The following is a 17,704-nucleotide window of genomic DNA, read 5'->3' as shown; positions in this document are numbered from 1 at the left end:
GGCCTACCTGGGGCTGAAAGTCTCGATAAATGCACAGCGTTTCGGCGGGTACACCGGCTTCCACGATTGTGACGCTTATTTTGAGCGATGAAAAAATAATATAATATAATTTCATTTTTATATTTCAATATCACAATAATCTTCCAATTTAGAACTACAAGTTAAAAAAGAATATAAATAAAATACACTTCAGCTAATAGCTTCTAATTTATTTTCCCAAACCACGCAGAGCCGCACTATAAGAACTAAAGAGCCGCATGTGGCCCCGGAGTTGCAGCTTGCCGACCCCTGTGCTATGTGATCGCTAAGTTAGCATAACTCCCTTAACACTGGAGTTATTCCTCCATCCCTGAAAACTGCTTCTGTCACTCCAATTCTCAAAAAGCCTGGTGCAGATCCCAATAGGTTTGATAACCTCCGTCCTATATCCAAGCTCCCCTTTATTTCAAAGATCCTTGAGAAAGTTGTTGCCTCTCAGCTTCACTCATACCTCAATAACCATAATCTCTACGAACAATTTCAATCTGGTTTCCGCCCCATCATAGTACAGAAACTGCCTTGTTAAGGATTACCAATGACCTTCTGATGGCAGCTGATTCTGGTCTTTTACCATCCTCATCCTTCTGGATCTTAGTGCAGCGTTTGACACAATTTGTCATAATATCCTCCTGAGCAGATTAGCATCCACTGGCATTAGTCACACCCCCCTTGCCTGGTTCACCTCCTATCTCTCAGACCGCACTCCGTTTATCCAATTTAACTCATTCACTGCCAGCCATTGGCAGTGAATGAGTTAAACCCATTGACTCATTCACTGCAATTGACGGCTATAGACGTCAATGGCAGTGAATGAGTTAAATCCCATTCTTCAAGTCTCTATCCTGTTTCTGCTGGTGTGCCCCAGGGTTCAGTATTAGGGCCTCTTTTATTCATTATCTACATGCTCCCTCTTGGTCATATGTTCTGAAAATATAATACCAATTTTCATTGCTATTCTGATGACACCCAGCTCTACATTTCCTCCAAACCCAATTCATCCCTCCCACCTACCTCCCTCTCAAACTGTCTTATGGAGATTAGATCCTGGTTCTCCTCCGATTTTCTCAACCTTAACAGTAATAAAACAGAAGTTTTACTTGTTGGCACGGCCTCTACCTTAACCACAGTTGTTCCATTAACATTGAAAGTTCTCCCACCCTCCCCTCCCCTCAGGTTAAGAGTTTGGGTGTCATACTTGATAATACTCTCTCATTCCAGTCTCACATGAATTACATAACCCGGTCTGCTTACTTCCACTTACGTAACATTAGCCGACTCCGTCCCTTCCTTACTCTCCATGCTGCTGCCGTCCTCGTCCACAGTCTTATTACTTCCCGGATCGATTATTGCAACTCCCTCCTATTTGGTCTCCCCAATAAGTCCCTCCATAAACTTCAACTTCTTCAGAATTCTGCTGCCTGGGTCATAACTCGCACTCCCTTAAGAGACCAGATGACCCCAATTCTTCAACAGCTTCACTGGTTGCCCATAGAAGCCAGGATAAAAATCTTAGCTCTCACGTTTAAGTGTATTCATAACCTTGCCCCTCGTCATCTCTGTGATCTGCTTCATATCACCACAGTTTCCCGCTCTCTCAGATCTTCATCTGCCACTCATCTTGTTGTTCCTTCTGCTCGCCTCACCACTGTGGGGCTCAGAGCTTTCAGTCGCCCTGCTCCTCGGCTCTGGAACTCACTTCCTTCAGCCTTAAGAAATATGGATCCCCTTCCCTTATTTAAATCACAACTCAAAACCTACTTGTTTGAACTGGCTTACTCGCTTTAATACAGATTTTACTTGCTGTCAAATCATGTTTTTTTGTTTTTTGTTTGTTTGTTTGTTTTTAATTTGTTGTTTGTGGTTTTCTGTATTTTAATTTATTAGAATCTATTTTAATCTACTATTTTATTTGATGTCTTTTTCTCTTGTAAGGTGACCTTGGGTTTTAGAAAGGCGCCCTCAAATAAAATGTATCATTATTATTATCATTATTATAACATAAACACAGTGAAGTTAGAGGAAGAACACTAACCTTTTTCCACTCGATGAAAGTTAACGTGAGGGTTCCTGATGGTTAGGGACAAATGTAATCACATGGCAGGATGCTGTAAACGGACCAAACTTCAGTCAGGAGAACAACTGAGATAATCCATCCACAATACGAGGTTAGTCATTAATATACTGCAACAACAGGGGAATAGAGCAGCTGGAGAGAATATGACATTAATGAGTCAATGGTACGAAAATGAAGCAAGCAAAAAAAATGAACTGAGTAAAGTTTGACTTATCTGCCTGTTTTGTTTCGCTTAATGCGCCTTATGTTCCGATAAATACAGCACTCTTTGTCTGCTGGGAGTTGTCTGTCTTCACTCTTGTCTGTCTGTCTTAGACTGATCATCCGTCGCGACCAACTCCTGGAAGATGCCTTCAACCAAATCATGTGTTACTCCCGGAAAGACCTACAGCGGAGCAAGCTCTATGTTAGCTTTGTCGGGGAGGAGGGGTGAGTGTCTGGGAGGGGCAAGGAAGGGAAGAAAAGAAAGAAAGGAAATCTAAAGTCTAAATGTGTGTGTTTCAGGTTGGACTACAGCGGGCCCTCGAGAGAATTTTTCTTCTTGGTTTCCAGAGAACTGTTTAACCCTTATTATGGTCTGTTTGAGTACTCTGCCAATGACACCTACACCGTTCAGATCAGTCCCATGTCTGCCTTCGTTGACAATCACCATGAGTGGTAAAAGTCAATTTGAAACCCCGCCCAAACACACACACACACACACACACACACACACACACACACACACACACACACACACACACACACAGTATTTAACTTTTGTGTTTGTGTGTGCCTCAGGTTCCGATTCAGTGGTCGCATTTTGGGAATGGCTCTGATCCATCAGTACCTGTTGGATGCCTTCTTCACCAGACCCTTTTATAAAGGCCTACTTCGGATGTATGTTGACACACAATACTCAAATGCACATGAAATGTCTGTATGTATACGCCCACCTGCCATTTTGTTAGGTACGCCTGAGCAGCTGCTCGTTAACACATATATTCTATGTTTTCGCTCGTCTTGAGTGATATCACATTCTTAATCCAGGGTTTAATATTTTGTGGGCCAACATACTGCAGCTATAACTATAGCTGCTATAGAAGTGTGTTCTGGGTCAGTGTGTGTTTACAGCACACGCCAACCCAGCCCATCTCCAGCCCTCTTGGCATTTCTTCAGCCTTGGGCCGATCCCTACTCTCCAGGCCCCAGCAGATACTAAAATAAGGAGAGGAAAAAACAATCAGTCCAATCAGAATCAGCTGTTTCTGCCCTGACGCTGTCCCCTTCCCCTGCTGCTGAACCCCAAACCACACCAGCCACAGCAGTCTTCTGACAGCTGTCCAGCGCACCTATTGAGCCAATAATATGACAGCAACTTAATGCTTGTAGACATGGTCGCAACAACCATCAGAATGGACAAGAGAGGTGATTAAGTTACTTTGAAGTGTCATTGTTTTTAGTGTCACACCGGCTGGTCTGCTATTTCAAAAGCTGGGAATCTAGGATTTACAGAGAATAGTATGACAAATATAGAATATCCTGTGAGTGGCTGTTCTCTGAACATGTGTTGATGCCAGAGGTCAAAGGACAATGGCCAGAGCACTTCAAGCTGATAGTAATGTGAAAATAACCAACCAACCAAAGCAGGCAGAGGAGCTTGGTGCAGATGCACTACACCAGGTGCCACTCCTGTCAAAATCTGTGAGGAATGTTTCTAGCATCTTGTTGAATGTCTGGCATCAAGAATTATGGCAGTTCTGAATGCAACAGGGGTCCACCTCAGTACTAGAAATACGAAATACAAAGTGACTAATGTATACACAGTTTGCTGAAATATATATATGTACATTTTTAAACAGATTTTAACTGTGAACAAGAGCCAGTGTGAGGATAAGTTAATCTGTATGTGGGTCTAAGACAGCAGACACACATTATCTGCCTTTCCCAACTTGTAGTCCCTGTGACCTGAGTGATCTGGAGTATTTGGATGAAGAGTTTCACCAGTCTCTTCAGTGGATGAAGGACAACGACATAGACGATATGCTGGACCTCTCCTTCACTGTCAATGAAGAAGTTTTTGGACAGGTCAGTGTATGTAGGTGTGTGCGTGCTTGTGTGTGTGTGTACACCAACTATACTTTCAACAAATGGGGGTGGCTGTTGCTCAGGACGTAGAGCAGGCCATCTATTAATCGGATGGTTGGTGGTTCCCTGGCTGCTTCGGTCGACATGCCAAATACGATACTTATGTGTGAATGTTAGATAGTTCAACGTGACTTAGAGAAAGCAGAGTGCTTGTGTGAGTTGGTGACTGAGGCAAATTGTATTGAGGGCTTTGAGTGCTCAGGTAGAGTAGAAAAGCACCAGTCCAATTACCAAATTAAAATACACAACTTGGGTACAATCCTGGCCTCACACCAAGCCAACATCCCAGATGCCTTGGCAGTGTAAGGAGTCTCACCCGTCTCTCCAGTGGATGAAGGTTACCGAGTGATTTGCCAGTTTTATCAATCCTTTTTCATTATTTTACAGTCGTTTCATTTACTTTGAGTTTTTGTTAACTTTATTCACTAGAGGTCTTCATGGGGCCTAAACAATTCTGACCAACAAATAAACAAACTTGACCAACCAAGGGTGGGCAATCTGCAACACCAGACAACATCACATGCTGTCACCAACACCAAGTTTGGTAATGTGGGTGTTGCACAGCACTGTCCAGTCAGGTAGCATGCTGTTCACGTCTGTAAGTGAATATAATGAATGAATGAATGAATGAATGAATGAATGCTTTATTGGCCATATGCAGGTTGCCCCACAGAGGAATAGGACCCCCCCCCGACTTACACACACAACAACAAGACAACACAAGGGAATACAGTCGGAGATCGGCAGCGTTGGGAGAATAACACTGAAAAAATTACACAACATTGGGAAAAGTACAAGAGGAAAAAAAAGAGACCTCTTCACACGCTGGGCAACCTATGGGAGGACAGCATGAGAACAGGAAACAAAAAAAAACTCCTCTGCACAGAGAGCACATTAATGTCCACATCACAACATCAGAGCACATGACAAGCCACAGGGGATGGATAGGGGGGTGGGGGGTGATTCGAAGGAACACAGCAGTCGTCCTGCACCATGCTACCATTTCAGCGCGGCACGCAGACCCGCTGCCTTCCCCCGCAGGAACAAGCATCGAAGGCGTTTGGAAGGGAGGGGGATGAGTGCGTGCTTATCAGTGTAAGTGTGTGTGTGTGCGTGTCCATAGTTCAGCTGAGACAGTGTCCTTCGCTGTATCAGGCTAAGTAAACAGTCCTCCAGCCGATCCAGGTGTCCTTCATGGGACGGGAAGAATAGTCATCACACAGTCGTTATCAGGGAGTTGTTTTGGTGGGCTCCAGCCTTGGGCCTAGCAGCTGGCGCCGTGGTGTCCAAATGTAGAATATTGTTGATTTCTCCTTTATGCGAGCAGCGAATTTAGCACTCTGACACTGGGGCCTCGATTTCCCGTTGGAGCGCTGCGAGCCTCCCCATGATGGTATCAAGCTTCTGTTCCGTGGTGTTGTCATTCTTTTGGTTCTGAGACCCCACAGCTGCAGTGAGCCGTTCTGCGATGTTATCCAACTTTCGCTCAAGGGTGTTATTGTGAGCAGGCCCCTCTCTGATGTATCCCATCATACGCTCAATGGTGTTAGTTTGAGTCTTCACGGCAGCTGTAAGCGTCTCCAAGGTGTTAACCATGCTGCGTTCGGTGTGGGAGGCCGCGCCTCGTCCCATCGCTTCAATTCCAGCGGTCAGCTTAGGGGGGGTTTGAACAGCTGGTTCCGCTCTCTTATTTCTCCGATAAGTCAGGGCCAAGCCAGCTCCGATCAGCAAGAACCCTGTTATCATGGTTCCGAATAGGTAAATATCCTCAGCGTCCTCGATAGACAGTCCCGCCAGGCACAAGATCCTCCAGGTTTGCCACCCATCCATCGTGTATCCGGCAGGGAAAGTCCCTCCAGGGCACTCGGGCTCTCCCGAGCCCAGACTTCTCGTTGAGAAGAGGGTGTCAATAGCGTTCAGAGACCAGTTGATCAAATCCATAATTCTCTGTTAGGTTTTAGAGAACGACAGTGAGAGACTGTTCAAGGGAAAAGTAGTGCACGCGAGACAAGACAGGACACAAGAGGCTAAGCAGGGAAGATAAGGGGAAGGAGGAGAGGAGAAAAGTGCGACCGCCTTCACCGAGAGCCAAGTAAGAAAGAGCCAATGTAAGATAATTGAAAAATAAAGATACTAGATTTACTTTCATCATCGAAACACTTAGAAAAATGTTGTTGGATATATGTGAAGATACAGAATGTACTGCCAATATACGCTGTTGCAAATAACAGGGTAGAAAATCTCGAAATTGGATTTGAGAACGAAAAGTGATTCTCCTGCAGTTTGAACAGTGGTGCAGAGGAGGAGGAAAGACACTCTAGCTTGAATCTCGTTAACCGTTCATGATTTAGAAAGGAAACAATCCCTGATATCCACCAAATAATTGTGTTTTGCCATAGATAACAGAAAGGGAGCTGAAGCCCGGTGGAGCCAACATTCCTGTCTCAGAGAAGAACAAGAAGGAATACATTGAGCGCATGGTAAAGTGGAGGATAGAGAGAGGAGTGGTGCACCAGACTGAAAGCTTGGTCAGAGGCTTCTATGAGGTATGGCTTAGTGTGACAGAGTTTTATATATATTTCACATGTTATGCATCACCCAGTTTATCTCTAGTGCCCCTAAATGTACAGTGTAAAAAAGATCTCACTGTTTTACATTTTGAATGTTTTTGCAGGTGGTGGATGCCAGGTTGGTGTCTGTGTTTGATGCTAGGGAACTGGAGCTGGTAATTGCAGGCACTGCGGAAATTGACTTAACAGACTGGAGGAACAACACTGAGTACAGAGGAGGTGTGGAGGAAGCTAAGAATGAATGTTTGTTTTTCAGGATAGATTTGTTTAAACCTTTAGATAAAGTTTAAGATAAAGTGTTGTCCTTACAATTAACTAAGGCAGGTGTCAGCAAACTTCAACATCAAAAGAACAGGAGAAAAGGATCAGCTGGGGACAGACAGGTGGATCACAGATCTAACTGGGGGAGGATAAATGAATACATATAGCATGTGTGTTAATAGAGTTATGCAAACTGCCAACCTGTGACCCAGGGGAAAGTGAATCTATTACCTGCTATTAGTTATTTATTACAGTCGCAGTTTTATGTTTGAGAAATACTAGCATTAAATTCATGTAACAACCAATAAGAAGCTGGAAACAAAAGGTAACTAGAAAAATGCATTTTCTAAAGACACTGCAGCGTGAATGCTGATAGCTGAATGTTTTGAGCTGAAATGAATGTTGCTGAATGTTGTTCTGAATTCTTCACCTGAAAACTAAAGTGCAGAACTGTTGAAAGCTGACGTTCACACAGAAGAAGTTGAAAAGTAGCTGAACATGTTTAAAATTTATATTAGAAAAAGCTGAGTAATGACAAAAGAAATTTAGAGTCAGAAAACATCTGAATGAATATTAAAAGTTCATATTCTTTTAATCACTGAATGACTGAAATGTGGGAGGATTCACTACAGACAGGTAAATGCTGCAAGTTCTAGTCATTCAGTCAGAAAAGATGATTCTAAAAGTCATCATCTGACTCCAACTGCCCAGATCTGAACCACCTGTGTGCAGAAGACAAATCCACCGATGAACAATAAGCTTGAATTTAACGGGCCAAGCAGAATGCTCTGATCAGATGGCCTGCACTAACTACAGACATACTGTGTCTGTGAAGGTTCTCAGTCATCCAGGTCTAGTCTAAGGAGCTTGGAGAGAAAAGCGTCTGGACTTCTTTGAGTTGCTTGAAGACGTTTCACCTCTCATCCGAGAAGCTTCTTCAGTTCTAAGGTCAAATGGTGGAGAGTCCCACATTTAAACCCCGTGGGAGTTTCCCCCCACAGAGGGACAAAAGGACCCCCTGATGATCCTCTAATCGCCTGAGCCAAGGTGTGAAAGCGGGTGTGGGTCCCAATCAGCCAGAGTTTCGGGTGAGCTCATTGAAAGAGGAGTGAAAGAAGCCATCTATGTCCACTGTGAGCGACCATCTTTGAACAGAGGGCGGGGCTTAACACACCAACTGTCTGCCATCTATAATCCAGTTTTGAGATCCTTCCCAGACGCCTTAACGCCCACTCACATCCTGGGCCATCTGACCTCAGGAAATCACATGATAAGGTGGGGCCAGGTTTCACAATGAGCTCACAGAGACAGAGCTCATTAAGCAGGCAGGTGTGAGCCTGGTTGCTATAGCGACTCCAGCCAGTGGCACCACACACACACACACACACACACACACACACACACACACACACACGAGCGCCTGTCTGCGTGTAAACAGAAAAGTGACCCTGAGACAAATTGGGTCAGTTTTTCCAGGTCCTGTTGAGACATCAGATCTTTTATCCTTGATATATTCTTGAGGTGATAGTAAGCTGATTTTGTTATTGTCTTAATGTGTTTTTCTAAGTTTAGGTCTGCATCCATCACTACACCCAAATTTCTCGCCTGGTTTGTGGTTTTTAGATGTATAGATTGAAGTTCTCTGGTGACCTGTAATCGTTTTTCTTTGGCGCCAAAGACTATTACCTCAGTTTTGTTTTTGTTTAGCTGGAGAAAATTGTGGCACAACCAGTCATTGATTTCCTCAATGCATTTACCAAGAGCCTGTACAGGGCCTCGGTCTCCTGGTGACATTGTGATATATATTTGTGTGTCATCTGCATAGCTGTGGTAGTTTATTTTGTTGTTCTTTATAATCTGTGCCAGTGGGAGCATGTAAATGTTAAACAGAAGGGGTCCCAAGATGGAACCTTGGGGAACTCCACATGTGATGCTTGTCTGCTCAGATGTGAAGTTACCTATTGATACAAAGTATTTCCTGTTTTCTACGTATGTTTTGAACCAGTTTAGTACAGTTCCTGAAAGACCTGTCCAGTTCTCCAGTCGTTTGAGTAATATGTTGTGGTCAACTGTATCAAATGCTGCACTGAGATCCAGTAAAACTAGGACTGACATTTTTCCACTGTCTGTATTCAGACATATGTCATTAAACACTTTGGTCAGAGCGGTTTCAGTGCTGTGGTTCTGTCTAAAACCTGACTGGAAGGCATCGTAGCAATTATTCTGTTTTAAGAAGTAACTGAGCTGTTGGGAAACTGCTTTTTCAATGATCTTACTTAAAAATGGGAGATTTGAGATCGGCCTGTAGTTGTTCATTTGTGTCTTGTCAAGATTGTCCTTTTTCAGTATAGGTTTGATTACAGCAGTTTTTAGTGATTCTGGAAACACACCTGATAATAAAGAAAAGTTGACGATCTGTAACAGGTCTGACTCTAAAGTCTTTGAGACCTTTTTGAAAAAACTTGTTGGCAGGACATCTAAACAGCAGGAGGAGTTCAGTTGACCTAAGATGTCCTCCAGGTCTTTGCTGTTAATAGGTTGAAACTGTTTCATGGTGTTTAAACAGTTTTTTGGTGGACACAGTACATATCCTGGATCTGCTGTTGATGTACCAATTGCTTGTCTAATTTTTTGGATTTTTGCAGTGAAGAATTTGGCAAAGTCATTGCAGGCCATGGTTGAATGAAGTTCAGCTGCCACTGACACAGGAGGGTTTGTTAGCCTGTCAACTGTAGAAAATAAGACCCGAGCATTATGGCTGTTTTTAGTGATGATGTCAGAGAAGTAGGACCTCCTTGCATTCCTCAGTTGTAAATTATAATTGTGAAGTTTCTCTTTATAGATGTCATAATGAACCTGGAGGTTTGTTTTTCTCCATCTGCGCTCAGCTTTCCTACACTCTCTTTTTTCATTTTTCACCAGTGTGGAGTTTCTCCATGGAGACTTTTTCCTTCCAGAGATAACCTTCACCTTAATGGGGGCAATAGTGTCCATTACATTTAACATGTTAGCATTGAAGCTATTGACGAGCTCATTGACTGACCCTCTGGACAGGTCAGGTGTTAATGGGAAGACCTGGTTAAAGATCTGACTACTGTCTTCAGTTATACACCGTTTTGTGATCACTGCTGTTGATGTATTTGTGTGCGCTGAAATTTTACTTTCAGGGTCTTTAGTCCCTTTGTCCTGAGGGTTGTCCACATGGATGTTAAAATCCCCAACAATAATTACACAGTCAAAATCAACACAGATCACAGACAGCAGTTCACTGAGATCATTAAAAGAGTCTGCGCAGTATTTGGGAGGCGTTTAAACATTAAGAAACACAACTCTGGATGAGGCCTTCAGCTGTAAAGCCACATATTCAAAAGACTGCAAATTGTAATGACCATTGATGATCAAAGACCACTGATCAATCGCCATGAGAACTATTCACAGAGAGTTGGGGAATGGCTGCAATCACAGCCTTGTAAGATGGTGACAGATGTACCCTTAGGCCCCCTCATCGATTCAGAGATGGTCTTTCCTTTTTCATCTAAATGGCCTCCTTGACTCCCCACTCAAACTGCGTTTCTCCCTGTCCAGGATGTTACATCCTCATCATTAACAGAGTGGCCACTGGCCTGTAGACTGCAGAGTCCTGGGCTGTCGAGAGGTTGTTTGGTTTCCCCGATTTATAAATCATTCGACTGAACAGTGTACACTATATTACTCTATTTGTGCCATGGGACCGGATCGTTCAGGTGGACCAGTTTTTGGGATTTGAAAGCCACAGAGACAACAACTGCATCTCAACAACAACTGCTGCCTTCAGCTGAGAATGAAGAAGTCACTTGGATGAGTGATGAAACTTTTCTCCCACTAAAAACGTCAAAACGTCCAGATGAACTGGATCAACTTCAGCATGCATCAAGACATTTGTTGTTTTGCTGTGTTTTGTTTTCGTGGTGGTTTTCTGATTTTGATTTTTTTGTCATTGTGGTTTAAAATGAAAAAATAAATACATCACTTAAAAAAGGATTTAATAAAACTTTAACAACTTCGGCGACTTTTACTAAGAATAAGGTTTCAAAAAGCTCATCCCTTGATTCACTCAGACTTGAGCTTTGGTTTTTTGGCTTTCATTATAGTCCTATTACCATGACATTTTGACAAAACATGAAATGTTGTGTTTAGGTTACCATGATAACCACATTGTGATCCGGTGGTTCTGGGCAGCGGTGGAGAGATTCAATAATGAGCAGAGATTGCGGCTCCTACAGGTAGGCTTTTTTGTTTTAGTTAAAGAGGCTTTTTATTAAAAACAACAATAACAACAAACAAACATGTAACACTGCAGTTCTTTCTTGGTGTTCTTATCCGCATGTCTTTTTTCTACTTGTTGTCTCTCACCTTATATCCTCAGTTTGTGACTGGGACATCCAGCATTCCATATGAGGGTTTTGCTTCTCTGCGAGGCAGCAATGGACCCCGTAGGTTCTGTGTGGAGAAGTGGGGTAAAGTCACCTCCCTACCCAGGTAAATACTAGAGATGGACCGATCCGATATTACGTATCGGTATCGGTCCGATACTGACCTAAATTACTGGATCGGATATTGGAGAAAAATAAAAAATGTAATCCGATCCATTAAATATCACGAAAGCACCTCACAAAACTTGCAACACGCCGTAACTCACCTCAGAACGTTAGCACGTCGGAGCAGTATGCATCACGTGATAGAGCGGCTGTGGCATGCGGGACCTGTCGGTGGTCTGGATAGCATGTGGAGCTTCGCTAGCAACCCGGCATTTCATCTCCGACAAAGTTATCCCGAGAGAAGTAAAGCAAGTGTGTAAGTCCATCTCTGAATGTTTGTAAAGCATTCCCACGTTAAGCTTAACAAGCGACTGCCTCTCGCTCTCCGGCTGCTACTTCAATCGTGAAACTGCTTAAACGATCAGCTGATCGGCTTTTCTGTCACGAGTCCGTCTTTGTTTTTGGCCCACTTTGCACCAGAAAGAGGAAACCAGCGGCTGAACAACAGCAGCACGTTTAAGCTTGATAAGCTGTTGTTACAATTTATTTAATATTACTTTCTACTCGAGGATCTTTTTCTACGTAGCTGACGTAACTGTGCAGGGGCGGATCTAGCAAAGTTTAGCCAGGGGGGCCGATAGGGCATGAACAGGGAAAAGGGGGCACAAAGACATACTTTTCTTTCTTATTCTCATTTAAAATGTCTAGCTTTTAATAAATAATTATCTGACACACAAAGTTTTAATTTGATGCAAAATGAATAGAAGTCAATTACTGTACATAGTGACTATTAAGTCTAATATATATACCCTAGTAAGCTATAGTACTTTTTCCTTTGGGAAGGTACCATCTGTGCAGTCTGCAATTTTGTTGAAGAAAGATGTTTTATCTATTTAATATTTCTTGAAAAATAATTGATTTCTGTGCATTTTTTTTCACACTGCATCAAATTAAGGTTGATTACGTCGATTAAGCATCATGAGGTGGAGCATGAGGGGTGGTTACTATTTTTTATTTATTTATTTTTGTTGTTGCTGGGAGTTGGAACCCTATTAGTTAGGTTGCTTAATATTTATGCTAAGTACTCTTTAAAATACCAGAATAGGGAGGATGGTGTAGGTTTAAGTTTATTAGATTGATCAGTATTGCTGAACTATGAAATATTTTTTTTTGCATACAGGTATAACAGAATAGCTTTAGTGTAGTTGTTGTTTTAAACTTGAGTATGAACTTGCAGACTTGCAAAATGCAGCAAGATATTTTAAAAAACAGTTTTGTTGATTAAAAAACACTATATCGGATTCATATCGGTATCGGCAGATATCCAAATTTATGATATCGGTATCGGACATAAAAAAGTGGTATCGTGCCATCTCTAGTAAATACCAACCATCTCAGATTTGCGTAAAAATGTTATGGTTTTGTTCTTTTTGTTTGCACTTTGAAAAAAATTGTTTGCATATAAATATCTCAAAACTATTAAAGATAAAAGCCTGAAATTGACTATTAGCTGGTCAAAATATGTGCAAAAAATAATTATAATAATGACAATTCAATCCAGAAAGGTGTATACGTACTGGTAACAAGTCAGGTTTTTGCAGGAAACAATGATATAATTACATCAAGTATTGGGCAATTTTCCAGAAACACATTTTTGTATTTTTTGTATTTTTTTTATTTTTTTTATTTATTTATTTATTTTTTTACAAAAGGACAATAATCAAGGATTGCCTACATGCAAATTAAACCTACATTCTAGCCAATTGGCATGCAGTGTAGGCAAAAACAAAACTACTCAAGTAAAGTACAAATATCTGAAAATTCTACTTAAGATTTGTACTTCATTACTTCCTACCTCTGCAGTTAACCAAAGAGAGAGGGATAGCTCTGCATTGCCTAGAAAATTATTACAAGGCAGCCTGACTTCACTATTGTCAGAATTGCTTCCAGCAGAATTAGATGGCAGATTAAAAAAATGGGTAGAGAATGGAATCACTTCATATGGCATTATGTATCATCTGAAGAAGGCCTGGATTCCTTCCAAAAACATTCTAATAAATGTAATTTAGAAAAAGAGGATGTTTTTTAGACATCTTCAAAAAAGACACAATTACACAAGGTAAAGAATCTGGCCTGATCACTATTTTTGTGAACTCATATGAAGGCAACACAAAGGGGAAACTTATTTCGAGTCTCTGCAAGAAGGAAAAAACGTCGATCTACTTTTATCTACCTCATACATTTAGGGAGAAAGATGCAAATATAAAATAAATAAAAATGACAGGCTTAATATGTATAAGAAATGCTGCTACACCTCAAATTCAGAAACATGCAAAGGAGTAATTGGGAAGAGCATTTTAAGATTTTTCATATCACATGTCCGACTATTGAAGATTGTTAGGATAGATAGGATAGAGACTGTATAACATATACATGCAATGGAAAGAATGAAATTTTCCTTTAAACATTTAACTGATAAAAATGATAATTAGTGGTCAAAATGTAATATTTTTTTAATCAGAGGTGCTCTCCTTCTTTCTCCATGTAGGGGTAATTTTGATATGATACAATAGTGATAGGATTTCTGGTTCTAATCAAAAATGTATTATTATGTATATATGTGCTATACTAGAAAAGAACTTGAAAGATACTTAGTCTTCACAGAAACATGCTATGATTACACATACAGGTGCAACAATATGTTTTTTAATTTGTTTATTTTTCTCTCTTTTCAGTTGAGTTTCTTAACGTTGACATGTTTTTTGTCTGTCTGTCACGTCTGTAAATGTTAATGCAAAAAGAAGAAATGGTAATATTCTCACACAGTCAAACTTTGTGCCCCACATTTAGTTTGCTGGGGTAATCCTAGTTATTTCTGTGTCTATGATATTAAATATTAAAGTTCTCTGCATTTCCAGGCACTTATTTCGGTCATGCACTGTAGTAATTATGATAATAAAACCTGATTTTTCTTAGATTTGAGCTTCTCTATGTATCCTGTCAGTGGCCTGTGCTTTAATACATCCAGAATACACACTGTGGCTTCTGTTCAAGCATTTGCTGATGAACAACACTGTCTCTGCTCTGTTCTCCAGAGCTCACACCTGCTTCAACCGGCTGGACCTACCACCGTACCCATCTTTCTCAGTGCTGTATGAGAAGCTGCTGACTGCTGTGGAAGAGACCAGCACCTTTGGACTGGAATGAGATTCTCGTCTCCCCCATATCCCAGTTTACCCTGCGTCTGCCCCTGGAAGACTGCTGCTGATAGTGACGTTTAAAAGTCAGATTTTGAAGTCCAACTCCTGATTTAAATTTATAACAGGATGTTTTGTTACAGGATCTGACCCTTTGAAATGTTTTGTGTACAAAGGTAAACCTTTTTTGTTGCACCTGCATGTACTTTACACCTACTTAATAACTTGCTTTCACCTATGTGACATGACAAATGAAGACCTGCGCTCGCTTTAGGACTCTGACTGGAACTGCCAAGATCTGACCAATCAGAGGTCAAGGGCGCCTGAGTTTTTTTTTTTTTTTTTTTTTTTTTTTGGGGGGGGGGGGAATCAAGGAGGTTAAAATGGTTAGACCAATTAAAGAACCTGCAGCCACTGCCTTCCCTGCGAATATTGACCTGATTCTACTTCTTTAACTGAGTTTGGATGGATCTTGGAGGACTATAAGGACCATCCAAGACTATGTGTCTCTACAATGCACTTGTAATACAGCATGTTATTGTGATGTAGTAACTTCACTATGTGTAGGTTGTGCATTTATTTATTAAAAAGCTGAGGTAGACCTAAGGTAATTTTGTTTTGTTTTTTCAGTGGACTTTGTCCTCAGCTAATTCTGGAGTGTAGTCAGACATTTTTGGTATTGCAGCTACCCTGTTGTTTAACTCGTTTTCTAATGATGCAGGAGTGACATGTGTGATCTGAACTAACTAGCTAGCTTTACAGTGTAGATTGTGATATCTCTACCAGATCTGGATCTGTTGGCAAAAACATATTTGGTCACCACTTACCTGAGTTACTATATTGACAACCAATATATGATCATCAATTTATCATTTTACTTTTACAACCCCAGTCTTCAAAACATTAGGATGCTATGTAAAATATAAATTAAGACAGAAAATTTGAGGAGTTTGAGGGAAAAAAAAGTCAATTTGAATTTAATGGCAGAAACACATCTCATAAAAATTAAGACGGGATCGTGTCATGTTTATCACTATTGAGTGAGTCTTTGGAAAAGGAATGTTATCTCCTTGTCTGATATAGGATTCTAGTTACTTAAGTCTTCTTTGTTGTGTTTTTCACTTCCTCATGTATCAAATGTTTTTCACTGATGAAAGACTTAGATGTCAGCCAATTAAGCACCTGGACCTTCTTCAGTCATTCAGCAGTAAAAACTCTGTAATGGTAGAAGCATGAACATTACCCATAAAATCCAGTTCGAAGGACTTTGCAGTTAGTTTATTCTCTTTTGTATATTCAGATCTTCACTTAGGATGCAGTATAAATTTAAGCATGCACTGCACTACCACAGAAAAACAAGTCAAATCTTTAGTCCTGGACTTTGGTTTATATTATTATTTCATGCACAGAATATTAAAGACTAAAAAGGAACCTAAAAGCAGTGCATGAAAAAGTTGCCCTTAATGAAACTAATTATTTCTGAGTAATTCTGATGTACTATCATTAATGCTGACACAAGTTCTCAATTACTTACTTACTTTGAATGTGTCTATATTCTCATCACTTTTCACTGTCCCTTTAGTTCTGACTTATTTTCTTGTAATATGAGTGTTGTGTAAACATGCTTAATTCTTCATCTACTTTCTTTTCTTGCTGAAATGAGTGTCCCACTGGGTTTACACCACTGGATGTGTGCCTGAAGTAACAACATACAGACTGCTACTGTGCAGAGAGGTTTATGTGTGTTAGATGGCATTCAACAGTGTAAATTATTTAGTGCACAGTTATTTATTTAGAACATTGGAACCACTCCTGCTGCTTTAAATATTTGAAATTGATTTTGTCTTGGACCTACTGTTCTCCTTCTTTATTCAAAGGAGCTTGCAAAGAAAAGCGTCTGGACTTCTTTAAGTTGCTTGAAGACGTTTCACCTCTCATCCGAGAAGCTTCTTCAGTTCTAAGGTCAAATGGTGGAGAGTCCCAGATATAAACCCAGTGGGAGTTTCCCCCCACAGAGGGACAAAAGGACCCCCTGATGATCCTCTAATCGCCTGAGCCAAGGCGTGAAACTGGGTGTGGGTCCCAATCAGCCAGAGTTTCAGGTGTGTTCATTGTGAAACCTGGCCCCACTTTATCATGCGAATTCCTGAGGTCAGATGGCCCAGGATGTGTCCAGTCCAGACGCTTTTCTTTGCAAGCTCCTTTGACTACGATGACCTGGATGACTGAGAACCTTCACAGACATATTCTCCTTCTTTATATTTTTAGAGACTAAAGATACATTTTGGCAGGAAGCTGAGTAAAATTTCATGTACAAATTCACTTCAAATACTTCTCGTACTGAAAACAGTTCTGTCAGTTCTGTCACTTGTCTGTCTGGCTAGAATGTACCAAAGTTTTGAGCCTTACGTGGCAGCCACACATCTGACAGCCAATCAGTCTGTCCAGTCCACCGTACTTTAATATATGAATATTTGTAAGCACTTCTCTTCTAAAATAAAGTTTCATCTCTATTGAAGTTTTTGTTTGGTTTTTAATGACAGACTCTGTGTCTAATGACGATGAATCGGGGCTTAAATTTCATAATAATACCAGATTAAACCAAACATCAAGATGCACAATGATAAAAGTATTTTATATAATAATATAATTGAATCAGAATCAGAATACTTTATTCATCCCGAGGGAAATTAGGGGTTACAGCAGGCAGCACGCTAATGGCGCATGCGCACTCACAAAGGAACCTTCTGACCAACTTTACACAAACATCACATTGGGCAGACATGTCAGAAGGTAGGCTGATAGGAAAAAACAACGAAAATACACTACATGAGGTAAGAGGAGGAGAAAAAAAACTCCACTCAGACTGAGCTCCTAGTGGGAGAACAGTTTGATAACAGAAAAAACACCTCAGCACAA

The 17,704-nt window shown here is 40.9% G+C and overlaps 1 protein-coding gene across 3 annotated transcripts in view; it reads left to right on the top strand.

Moving 5' to 3' along the window:
• hecw2b (HECT, C2 and WW domain containing E3 ubiquitin protein ligase 2b) overlaps positions 1–17,292 on the top strand; it is a 78,688-nt gene extending 61,396 nt beyond the window's left edge. For all 3 annotated transcript variants that reach the window (XM_080876841.1, XM_080876840.1, XM_080876842.1), the window contains 9 exons: positions 2,429–2,542; positions 2,618–2,770; positions 2,894–2,992; positions 4,051–4,180; positions 6,640–6,786; positions 6,915–7,029; positions 11,248–11,333; positions 11,477–11,589; positions 14,684–17,292. In XM_080876841.1, coding sequence (XP_080732967.1) covers positions 2,429–2,542; positions 2,618–2,770; positions 2,894–2,992; positions 4,051–4,180; positions 6,640–6,786; positions 6,915–7,029; positions 11,248–11,333; positions 11,477–11,589; positions 14,684–14,795 — 1,069 coding nt within the window. In that variant the 3' untranslated portion in view covers positions 14,796–17,292. The remainder of the gene's footprint in view (positions 1–2,428; positions 2,543–2,617; positions 2,771–2,893; positions 2,993–4,050; positions 4,181–6,639; positions 6,787–6,914; positions 7,030–11,247; positions 11,334–11,476; positions 11,590–14,683) is intronic.
• The last annotated feature ends 412 nt before the right edge of the window (positions 17,293–17,704 follow it).

The sequence above is a fragment of the Rhamphochromis sp. 'chilingali' genome (genome assembly GCF_963969265.1).
Source record: "Rhamphochromis sp. 'chilingali' genome assembly, chromosome: 3".
In the NCBI taxonomy this organism is placed as follows: Eukaryota; Metazoa; Chordata; class Actinopteri; order Cichliformes; family Cichlidae; genus Rhamphochromis; species Rhamphochromis sp. 'chilingali'.
This window is presented reverse-complemented; position numbering and strand designations above follow the sequence as displayed.